This window comes from Oncorhynchus tshawytscha, linkage group LG16, assembly GCF_018296145.1.
Source record: "Oncorhynchus tshawytscha isolate Ot180627B linkage group LG16, Otsh_v2.0, whole genome shotgun sequence".
In the NCBI taxonomy this organism is placed as follows: Eukaryota; Metazoa; Chordata; class Actinopteri; order Salmoniformes; family Salmonidae; genus Oncorhynchus; species Oncorhynchus tshawytscha.
Genome location: NC_056444.1, coordinates 53458156 through 53470698, shown reverse-complemented (window position 1 = coordinate 53470698; position 12543 = coordinate 53458156). Strand labels below are relative to the sequence as shown.

Here is a 12543-nt window from a genome sequence, read left to right as displayed (position 1 = left end):
ATCTAGTGGTAAGAGCGGAGACGGAGCTGTGGGGAGGGGTCTCCTAGTCAGATCAGGCAATCCTTTGGTCTGAGATAAGGACGGGAGGAGGAGTGGCCTTCGGATAACTCCGGGCGCTCGATGGGGCAATAGGGAATCACTAGCCTAATGAGAGAGAGCTCCCCTCATCATCAAAGACGCGCTCACACAGACTAGAGAGTGGCGGCTTCAGCTCCAACCAGGGACGACACGCCGCAGCCTGACTGGCCGCCTGCCTCCTCTCTCTCTCCCTGGCCCTGCCTGCCACCCCAGCCCCGGCCTGACGGCCTCGTTCCTGTAATGATACTATGGGTTGTGTTGCCAACTCCACCGGGACTCAACTGCTGTTACAACTGGAAGCTCTAAGAACCGCGGCGCAACTTTCCCAACTCTACCACCTCACCGAGAACAGCAAGGTCAGAGATAAACATGTCTGTCGCATAATTGCCCGTGTGTAAATGAATAATAATAATAATAATCTAATACTATAGCCTACAAAACAATCCTAATAATAATAATTACGATAATAATGTGCCTGCTCTTCTCAGTGATTAGGAATATTTGGCCTAGCCTCTTAGCACACATCCGTACTGTCATAACAGTATAAGATAAAAGTATTATATGAAGTTACTACAGTTTTACTATTCTGTGTGAATGTGTTTTACCTCTCGCAATGTTTTGCTGTGTGAAGGCCTGCGTGAGGATGAATTGTTGTTTAAACTGGTGGTGAGCGCCCCCATGCGTCCGCACAACACACATTGTGGCTGGTCTTTTCAGTGTATTTCTACTGTATATTGTTCATTGCTTGGTGATTGTATATAACTGTGGGCCTACATGTTTGTTCATAATTCAGCCACATTGCCTATTCAATTCAACATGATCCTAGGCCTATTTTGTAGTTAACGTGTAATTATGTTGCTCTTTCAATTTAACAAGCAAAAACACACATTTCTTGCAACCTCTATGTTTCAGTCGCTCAAATTAAATCAGCTGTCGGCCTACATGTTTTAGACACGTTTGTATTATTTTAATTGCGTACGGGTATGCATGCAAGTTGTTCTGTAAATTAATGCACTCCCGGTATTTCGTATTTGATTTGGCATTTCGTGTCATTGTCTGCATCCCTTTCTAAAAAAGAATAGCCTACGAGACACGGTCCGTTTATTTCAATCTTGGAATCTTCAAATATACTTGAACTATATCTTTGTTTACATCCCAAATTATGTTTGTATTTGGCTCATTGAATTCAACATATTCTAGGCCATTTTTTTGCGCGTGGAGTCAGCCTGAATTCTAATAACAATGAGTTATTATGGTGTTTTAAAACCCAAAAGAAGAGCGTCATTGGGTAGCCTAATTATTGTGGTAAATAAAAAAATAATATTGCCTCCTATAATTTTTTATTAAATATATATAAATAATAATCTTTCGATTTTTAGAAACAATAATATTGAATGTGCATCGATGAATAGACCTATCACTATCACATGTTTATATGATAAACAATTGCTGTAAAGTAGACAAAAAAACGAAATCGTATTTATAAATGCATTTATATGCTAAGCAATTTAAATATTAAATCAACGAATTGGGCTGTAAGGATAATTGTCAAATAGCCTTTTTTTGATCAGGCCTACATAAATAGGCCTAATACAAATTATTATTTGTATTGTTGTTGCCATTAATAACAATAATAACAACAACGATATTGACAGATGAAGATATTAATACGCCTATTAAATCGACGGCAATGAAGAGTAATTGATTTATTAATGACAGACTATAGCTTTTTTGTTGACTATACTGTCCCTAACCGCCTTCTCACCCTCCCTTTTCTCTTTAACAGATTTATTATAAAGCTATTAGGGATATTGAAGTGGGGGAGGAGCTCCTGGTGTATATGAAGGACGGACTTTTCCCGGAGGGATCGATGGCACCGAACCTAGAAGGTAAGATTAATGCGCATCATTAGCGCATATTTTAAACAAACTCTAAACGAACATCCTGCGCGGCTTTGTTGGCCAATGTGGCTATAGAGTTCAGAAACTCACACCCATCTTTCACATATGCTAAAGATGCTGCGTTTGGATTTAACCTTCAGGACAAATATATGTACCCCAAATAACCTCTTTCTATGGATTTCTTGAGGAAGATCCAAAACGTCATCATTATTTTTGGACAAAATTCACACGGGTTGTGTGTGTCCCCCTTCAGAGAGTCGTATCTTATACCTTTTTCTGAGTGAGATTTGTGTCCTATCATGAAAAGAGATCTGATTGCTATCCCATACACCCATCAATGATGAACTCAGTCCTCATCCATCCTCGGACAATTGCTTCAGTCTAGCCCAGCGTTTCCCATACCCTAGGACTACACAGCTGATTGAAACAATCAAAGCTTAATGATGAGTTGGTTATTTGAATCAGCTCTCTAGGGCAAAAAAAAAAAAACGTGCACCCAGCGGGGGGGGAGGACCGAATTTGGGAAATCCTGGTCTAGTCTAGGGGTCAGCTATCACTTTCCAAAATGACTTAAGCCTCGGCCTACATATCACAGCGGTCACTATAACACTGAGGTATGTTGAAAATATTATAAAGTCGTGAAAACAATTGCAAATAAAATGATGTTGGCTATTTCTTGAAATGTAAATCACGTTTGTAGGGAAGGATTTGACAAGTAGGCCTATTATGTTTGTAGGGAAGGATTTGATGTAGGCCCTGCCATACTTACCTTGTTTTAGAATTAATATAGGATAGCCTTAACCTATTAGATAGGCTATACTGTAGCATATTATTGGAATTAATAGGTTTTGTGATGGGGATAAAAGCGTTTTATTTGCCTAAAGTCAACAAGTGACAGAATAGTTAGGTAAAACACGACGTTAGTGGCAAATGAGATTTGATGGGTCATTTTACAATAACTGAAATCCAATGACTTTGTTTTTGAGAAATAATAATAATAAAATAATATCAGAATGGGGACCTCCCCACACTTCGGATTTCGTGTTTTGGCATGTAGGCCTATTGTTTATTTTTATGGATTAATTTGGTTTTGTCTAACATGCAAATTGTCTTGAGCCGTTCCAATTAATTTAGGACTACGACATTTCAGTCGTGCTTGTTGTAAATGATCTTGTAGCCTATGCTACATGTCAAAGAGAACGTTATTTCATCATTCCAATTTGATCCAGGTACTCCATTTTGATCAAGGTGAGGTAAGGCATAGTTCAGTTGGACGTTTGAACATCTTGGTCTTTTTGCAATGAAGTGGGGTTATGTTTTTACTTGTCATGAACTATAAAAACGGTGTAGACAGAAGAAGGTATTCGTGAGCCATAGATGTTCTAACACACAAAATGTTTTCTCCCCGAAAGCCTCCCTCAGATCTCTTTGCCAAAAGAACAGGAGAGGGGGTGAAAGGATAGGAACGGGACGTAAAGGCGAGAGATTTGTAAAGAGAGCAAGAGAAAACGAAAGAGACTGACATATTACGAGAGTTTGGGAAAGATAGAAAATGGAGGAGAGGCAGAATGAATGAACAAATTAGTAACAAAGGGAAAGGTAGACTGTGTGTGTGTGTGTGTGTGTGTGTGTGTGTGTGTGTTCGCAAGAGAAAAGAAGGGGAGAGGAATAGCTTGGCGCTGCACCACTCTTCGGCTGGCTTATAGGAGCTGGAATTTGAAGTGGGGCTTGAGGAGTCCCCCGAGACCTCACCCATGCTCCCAGATTAGTCGCTAAACTGCACATAATTGTGTTCCCCTACATCTCCCAGAAAGCTATTAGTCTCCCATTTATGAGCCCTCTCACCGTCCTCCCTCCGCAACATTCCTCCTCTCGATTCCGGAGTGTTACTGATGGAACACAGATAATGGCGCCAAAAGTATTCTTCGGCCTTAAACGCCCCGCACGCCTCCTATCTAGCATTGTAGGCCTCGAGTCGAACGCCATGTAGCGGTGAAGCCGATGGCTAGGTGCGGTTCTGCCCGGTCCAACCTCGCGTTTCACTTCCCACTTGAAGTGCTGTTTGATTTGACAAAGCCTCGGTGTAATAAAACAGGTAACAAAGCCTCAATAAGCGCTTTTTATAAGCCTGTTCGTGGAAACACGTCGCAGCTTTCAAAGGTGACACATCCAAATAGCTTGGCGCTGAGGTGTTTTTTAGGTTGGAATGGAACATTTAACACAGCAAAACGCTCACTCCGTTATGAGTTATGTGGCTAGGGTGGCAGCTATGCATGCATAGTGTTTGAGTTTGAAGTAATGGACGACTACGACCAAAGAGGGTCATTTGTTCAAATACATGTTTAGACAAAGTTCTGTTGCTACACTTCTGCCCTTTTAATGGCTCTAGACATAGCCAGCGGAATAAATGTAGGCATACAGTAGAAACCAGATGAGCCATGCACTGTAAGTCATTTTGAATCAACTTGTCTGCTTTGCTATTCGATGACTAATAGTTACAGTGTGGTGTGTTAGGGGGATCTCTGGTGCCCTCGCGCAGTGCCCACTAGGGTCACGGCAGAGCGGGCATCGTGGGTTGATTGGCGCTCTAAAACCTCCACGGGGTGGGTGACAACCTAGCCGAACCCCGCATGGCTCATTCTTCTTGGACAACTTCCACCATCTACTCCCCCTCTCTCTCATTTGGCCTGAGTTGTTGAACTTGGCGTCCAAGTCAGGAACCCGCCATTGAAAGCCCCTGCCTCCAAGTTTTATTGGTTTGACCTTGGTTGGGAAAAGAATTACAAAGGCTATCATGCTGGAAAACAATGACAAATGTGTAGCCTATTGTTTCCTTTGCTCACTATAAAGCCAAAGAACAGCCACTACTACTGGACTTAAAGTAATCAGCTATGAGTTAATTAAGGTGTAAAGCCCTCTAGCCCAGGCTACATTTGATTTTTAATAGATTTTTCCTTTTACATCAACACCAATTGGAGAGTGGTTATTTTAAGCGTTTGAACATGCTCTTGATGAGCTTGGACAGGAGAGTACAGGGTATGGGCTACCCTGAGATTTCTTTTCATACAAGTTTGAATGCTAGACATTTCTGGATGCTCTTGCCTTGTTTGTAGTTGTGTGTTCAGTCTGGGATCATCGATGGATATAGGCTGGGGAGCTATGTAGTCATCCTGCTCAGACCTTTACCTTTCGCAGGTGTGTGTCGTTCGGTCCTTGTCCAGATGACACATGTATCCGATAAAACAGTTGGGACAAATCAAGTTGTGTTGTTTTGCAGACGAGCAGATGTACCGCTGCGAGGACTGTGACGAGCTGTTCACCTCGGGCCTGGAGCTGCGGCGGCACCAGAAGTACTCGTGCGCCAGCGCCGGCTCCCTGTTCGACACGCTCAGCAACGAGGACTTCAAGCAGGAGCGCGACGACAGCGACCATGAGCCCGTCCATGAGTGCAAGGATTGCGAGAAGATCTTCCCCAACGAGTACAGGTGCAGCACACACACACACACACACACACACACACACACACACACACACACACGTGCGTCATCGAGAACACATGCACACACACAGTGGTACAATCACCTCTACACTAATGATTGGAGGAGTATCATCATTATCCTAAAGGACTGTGTGTGTGTGTGTGTGTGTGTATGTATGTGTGTGTGTGTTCCCTGTCCAGTCTGGGCCAGCACATGATTGTGCACACAGAGGAGCGGGAGTACAAGTGTGACCAGTGTCCCAAGGCCTTCAACTGGAAGTCCAACCTCATCCGTCACCAGATGTCCCACGACAGCGGAAAGCGGTTCGAGTGTGAAAACTGCGATAAGGTACAGCACACCCGGCACGTAAGTTGTGCACTCAAACACTGGCTCTTCTCCTTCGCTACCTTGGTGAATGCTGACACTAGCTACAGTAGCGACTTGAATGAGGAGAAAATCCATCCTGTATGTATGTAGGAACACGTGGTTGTAATCGTGTGATGTCATGATTAAGTCGGCAACCATAAACGCAACTTAGTACCAACTTAATCATGTGGGTTTATGTTAGATGACTTGTGTCACTTGTTTCAGTTTATTCAGCTTGTTGGTTGACTGGCCATCAAGTTAGTTGTTTGTGAATGTCACCACCATCAATGTTAATAGGCCATTCATGGGCAGCTGGCATAGACTGAGATAGATCGTCAGGTTTTGTGTTGTCTATGATGGCAGTAAAATCCATTTTACTCAGTACTATTTATTACAGTGATCGGATGACTGTGATCGCTGGCCATAACTGCTTTATATCTGTGCGTATGCATAAGTGTGTGTGTCAATGTAAACGTGCCGGCCACCCCCCTACCCGTAGGTGTTTACGGACCCCAGCAACCTGCAGCGCCACATCCGCTCACAGCACGTAGGAGCGCGCGCTCACACCTGCCCCGAGTGTGGCAAGACCTTCGCCACCTCCTCGGGCCTCAAGCAGCACAAGCACATTCACAGCAGTGTCAAGCCCTTCATCTGTAAGTCTGAGTCGCCACCGCCCCTGTCGCCGCCACGGCCTAGCCAACCCACATCTAGTTCTACCTCCTCCCCGTGTCCAAAGGCCTCCTCCTCATCCTCCTCTTCCTCCTCCCTCCGTCTCTCTCCAACCCCAGGCAGGGCCAGTGACAGTAGCAGACACAATCCCATAGGTCAGAGACAATTCCATGACCCCCATCCCTTTTTCAACCGCCATTTTGTTTTGCGTTTTTCCTACCTTTTTTGCTTGTTTTTGTTACCGTCCTCCTTCCCCCTCTCTGTGCCTCTCACTCTCCTTCTCTTTTTGTTGTATGGGTCACACTTTATTTTGATAGTCCAGCTTAGAATTGGATAGAGGGCGCAATTGCAATGGTACAGATAGGAGTTGGGCCCTCTATTCAACTCTATGGTCCCTCTGCAGCTGATATGTTACTGAAAATAGTTTATTGATAATTTGTTGAGCATCTTTAGGGGGACTTTCAAAAAAAGTGTTACTTTGTGTGTTCCTTTTTGGTTTCTTTTCCTTCTGTGTGTGTTTTTTCCCCTCTGAGGGTGATGTAAAACAAATTTCCTGACGGCATGGGCAGATTTGATATGATCAAAGTGGATCCTACAGTATCCGCTTCAGCTCCCCATTGAACGATGCCGGAAGCCATGATCTCTACTTCTCTCACTCAACTTTCTGCTTTGCATTTCTGTTTGTACTCATGTGCACGTATGTGTGTATATGCCTATATACATGTATACGTACAGTATGTATTCAAGCAACACTTCATAGAACATAGTGTGAAAATAGTCAGCTTAACCGTATATTGCCCCTTGTGGACATATGGTAGGTGTGTTGCCAGTCATAGTGATTCAATGGCCAATAAGTATGAAGATGAAAACTTGTCACTGGATTTCACCAAAAGCATGTACGGCTTCTGATTTGTATAGATATACAGTCTTTAGACAAAATGAAGGCGCGATGTACATGTCTTTTTCTCTAAGTAGCCTAGTGTTGTATCCGTGTAGACTGTTGACTTGGTACTCTGAGTTAGTGACAGTGTTTAAATGGGCTTAACCAGGCCCATGTGGGCTGTGTGTCTCCCCAGGCGAGGTGTGCCACAAGTCCTACACGCAGTTCTCCAACCTGTGCCGCCACAAGCGCATGCACGCTGACTGCCGCACCCAGATCAAGTGTAAGGACTGTGGCCAGATGTTCAGCACTACCTCCTCCCTCAACAAGCACCGGCGCTTCTGTGAGGGCAAGAACCATTACGGCCCTGCTGGGGGACTTTTCGCTCCCGGCATCCCCATGAGCAGCAGCCCCATCCTGGCCAAGTCCAAGCACCACCATCCCCACCACCACCCGGGCCTCAACCACTCGGGCCTGGCCTTCCCCGACTACTTCCCCTCCCGGCCACACCCTCACCCCCATGCCGGCCTTCCTTTCTCCCCTGGGCCACATGGTTTCCCTTCGCTCTCCCACGGCTTCCCGGGCCTTTTCCCCCTCGCTCTACCCCCGGCCGCCCTTACTGCCCCCCAGCCCGATGCTGAAGAGCCCCCTGGGCAACAACAGTAACAACGGTGGGATTCAGGAGGGCAAGCTGCCCCGCAGCCCCCTGGATGGTCCTCCACTGTCTCTGGTCAGCTCCATTAACAACAACAATGGAGGTGGTAGTCTCCTCAGCAGCCAGGAGAGGGAGGACAAGGATAGGCTGGCGTACGGCGAGGCCAAGGCCAAGGCCAAGATGTCGGAGGTGTCGGACGGCAGTGACCTGGAGGACGTCAACACCACCAGCGGCACCGACCTGGACACCACCACCGGCACCGCCTCGGGTTCAGACTTAGACAGCGACGCAGAGAGCGAGCGGGAACAACGGGAGCGGAGCACCGGCGCCAAGAGGAGGAAGGCGGCGGGTGCTGGAGGGGCGAGGGGGGGGGATAGGGTGGGCCTGGACGGGCGGCCGGACGACGTGAGTAGTGGCTCGGTGTCGGCGGTGTCCAGCTTGAGCAACCTGGCCTGCGAGCGTCCCTCCTTCCTCTCCGGCGCCTCCCAACACTCCTTCTTCCCGCCTCCGGAGGAGCAGGCGCTGCCACCCACCACCACAGGGGGCGCCGCTGCCACTGACTCCATCAAGGCCATCGCCTCCATTGCAGAGAAGTACTTTGGCCCTGGCCTCATGGGCCTGCAGGAGAAGAAGATCGGCTCGCTGCCCTACCATTCCATGTTCCCCTTCCAGTTCTTACCCAACTTCCCTCACTCCCTCTACCCCTTCGCAGAGCGGGCCGGCACCCTCAACCCCGGCATGTTCTTCAAAGCTGAGCCCAAGTCGCCTCGTGAGCAGCATCCGACACCCCACAAAATGTCCGCCCCGGGCACTGGAGAGTCATCGCCCTTCGACCTCACCACCAAGCCCAAGGAGGCCAAGCCGGCCCCACCGGCCCCCTCCAAGCCCACCCCACCCAGCAGTAGCAGCAACGCCCCCCTCATTCTCCCCGGGGGTGAGGAGCAGCCGCTGGACCTGAGCATCGGCAGCCGCCGACGGGACGGACACAACGGGATGGTGGCCCCCGAGCAACCGCCCAGCCGCAAGAATCACCGCAAGGAGGAGCACCCCGGCAGCCACCCGCACTCCCACACCCAGCACCCCCAGGGCCACTCCCTCCTCCAGCCCCCGCTGCCCCAGCAACAGCAGTCCCTGGCTCAGCCGCCCCAGCAACAGCCCTCCCTGCACTACGCCAAGCCCTCACCCTTCTTCATGGACCCAATATACAGGTATTTCAGCCCCGAGTAGACCAGAGGCCTCACCAGACACTGTATGATAACCCACTCAAGTTGAAACTCATGTTAGAACCTATATTCAGTATAATATATATCTCCAAATCTGTATGTCAGTGTTCAGACTTAACCTTTCCCCTCATGAGATAAGAGGAAAGGACTAGGTTGCAATATCCACACTAGCAAACGACTAAGTATGCACTCCCACATTACTGGGTGATCTGAGAAGTCATAGTCAATCGATCAATAATATAATAATGCTTTTAGCAAAAAATATATATGTTCAGTCTGTAGAAACTATGAGAATGGAAAGGTTCAGAGCTTTTGTGAAACATCACAGCACAGTTGAAAAATATATGGCAAATAGAAATCCAATATGGATGGTGTTAAGAGATAGATGGGAGGGGTTGAATGGAGCTGAAGGGTGGCACTAATAACAACAAGATAACTCATGTAAAACATACTATGTCCATAAAATGTATAAATGAAATTATAATACGTTATATGGGCATGTATAGTGTGAATCAGTGCGACCTTTCCAGTTGACCTCCGACCTTCGTACGTAACCCTTGTCCTTGCTGTCCAGCAGGGTGGAAAAGAGGAAGTTACTGGACCCTGTGGGAGCTCTGAAGGAGAAGTACCTGAGGCCCAGCCCGCTGCTCTTTCATCCACAGGTACACACACACACACACACACACACACACACACACACACACACACACACAGCAAGCCCCCACTGCTGCAAGGGAAACAGACGGGTAGCAGGTAGCCTAGAAAGGCGAGCCAGCAACTGGAGGTTTGCCAGTTCAAATCCCGGGTCTGATGGTAAAAATCTGTCGGGAAGTGAACTGGCAACAGGAGGTTTTCTGGTGTCAAGTCCTAGATGCCATTGCCTGCCGTTGTGCCCTTCAGAAGGACACCTAAACCCCACAGCAACTGCTCCACAGGAGTCCAGTGTTGAAGCCTCCTGCTCCAACCTCTGCAACCTGTATATGTACAGTTGAAGTCAGAGGTTTACATACACTTTAGCCAAATACATTTAAACTCAGTTTTTCACAATTCCAGATATTTCATCCTGGTAAAAATTCCCTGTCTTAGGTCAGTTAGGATCACCACTTTATTTTAAGAATGTGAAATGTCAGAATAATAGTAGAGAGAATGATTTATTTCAGCTTTTATTTCTTTCATCACATTCCCAGTGGGTCAGAAGTTTACAAACACTCAATTAGTTTTTGGTAGCATTGCCTTTAAATTGTTTAACTTGGGTCAAACGTTTCGGGTAGCCTTCCACAAGCTTCACACTCAAGGTGGGTGAATTTTGGCCCATTCCTCCTGACAGAGCTGGGTCAGAAGTTTGGAAGACCCATTTGGAAGACCCATTTGCGACCAAGCTTTAACTTCCTGACTGATGTCTTGAGATGTTGCTTCAATATAGCCACATAATTTTCCTCCCTCATGTTGCCATCCATTTTGTGAAGTGCACCAGTCCCTCCTGCAGCAAAGCACCCCCACAACATGATGCTGCCACCCCCATGCTTCACGGTTGGGATGGTGTTCTTCGGCTTGCAAGCCTCCCCCTTTTCCTCCAAACAAAACGATGGTCATTATGGCCAAACAGTTCTATTTTTGTTTCATCAGACCAGAGGACATTTCTCAAAAAAGTACGATCTTTGTCCCCCGTGTGCAGTTGCAAACTGTAGTCTGTTTTTTTTATGGCCTTTCAGGTTATGTTGATATAGGACTCGTTTTACTGTGGATATTGATACTTTTGTACCTGTTTCCTCCAGCATCTTCACAAGGTCCTTTGCTGTTGTTCTGTGATTGATTTGTACTTTTCGCACCAAAGTACGTTCATCTCTCGGAGACAGAATGTGTCTCCTTCCTGAGCGGTATGACGGCTGCATGGTCCCATGGTGTAAACTTGGTGTACACTTGCATACTATTGTTTGTCAATTAGCCTATCAGAAGCTTGAGAGCCATGACATACTTTTCTGGAATTTTCCAAGCTGTTTAAAGGCAACTTAGTGTATGTAAACGCCCACAGAAATTGTGATACAGTGAATTATAATTGAAATAATCTGTCTGTAAACAATTGTTGGAAAAGTGACTTGTGTCATGCACAATGTAGATGTCCTAACCGACTTCCCAAAACTAGTTTGTTAACAAGACATTTGTGGAGTGGTTGAAAAACAAGTTTTAATGACTCCAACCTAAGTGGACGTAAACTTCCCACTTCAATTGTATGTGTCTTTCAGAGGGTTGGGTTAAATAGGAAGTCAGATTTCAGTTGGACATTGTGTGCAATTGACAAATAAAGTAATCTTAATATCAATCTGACTGACTGACTGACTGCATCTGATTGATTAGACACAGATGTGCTCATCTATGTCATTGAATAGACAGATGGGTAGAGACAGATTAGGAAAACTGGTCACCAAGTTGAACTCTTAGGCAGAGTTTTAGAATCGATATCTGATTTTGTCCCAACATGTTGCTCTATGAGAATTCCCACAAACCCACTCCTGAAACCCTCCTCTCCTGCGCAACGGTCCCACAGCGGTCCCGAAGCGCCACTGTCATTTCTCAGGGGCTCTGTACGATTTCTTCCTTTGTTTACGATGTGGCGCCTCGGAATTCCACCGCCTCCCACCTTGTAGCACAGAAGACAAAAGGTCTGGTATCGCGTCGCCCCTTTGATAACCAAACCACATTGTTTGGCTTGTCCTCGAACCCTTCCAACCCTTCCCACCTACCAAACAACCTCCCAGCGGCGATAACAAGAATGATACGTATTAATAAGAAGAATAATACGCTTTTGAATCGAGCCCTATCTCACCCCATGCAGCTATCCCACGATTCAGCCCCTTGCTAATCCTAAACTTAGTTGCGGCATTGTTTCTCTGGGCCTCGGAGCACACGGAGAGCTAATAACTTCCTCCTGGCCAGTTTCTTCTCCCTGGCTGCCTAGATAATAGCAGTGTGTCCATCAAGGACGTCCTGTGTTTGTGTCCAGGAGAATGGGGAAGAATGGGGGCTGTTGTTGGGAACTCGTTTTATCTGACCCGGGAATCTGCTTGGTCCTCTATCAATTGTGAAGTTGAACGAGGCACTCACACACTGAGTTAGTACGCACGCACGCACACACACACACACACACACACACACACACACACACACACACACACACACACACACACACACACACACACACACTGTACCCTACATGTGCATCCAACAACAACAGTGGATCCTTTCCTCCTATATGCCAGGTGTGGGGGGCACATAAGAACAGGCGGGAGCATAA

The 12543-nt window shown here is 46.6% G+C and overlaps 1 protein-coding gene across 1 annotated transcript in view; it reads left to right on the top strand.

Moving 5' to 3' along the window:
* Positions 1-12543, top strand: part of prdm16 (PR domain containing 16) — a 182282-nt gene that overhangs the window by 153534 nt on the left and 16205 nt on the right. Inside the window, 7 exon segments of the mRNA XM_042299359.1 lie at positions 1865-1967; positions 5257-5464; positions 5659-5806; positions 6324-6477; positions 7570-7963; positions 7965-9236; positions 9826-9913. Coding sequence (XP_042155293.1) covers positions 1865-1967; positions 5257-5464; positions 5659-5806; positions 6324-6477; positions 7570-7963; positions 7965-9236; positions 9826-9913 — 2367 coding nt within the window.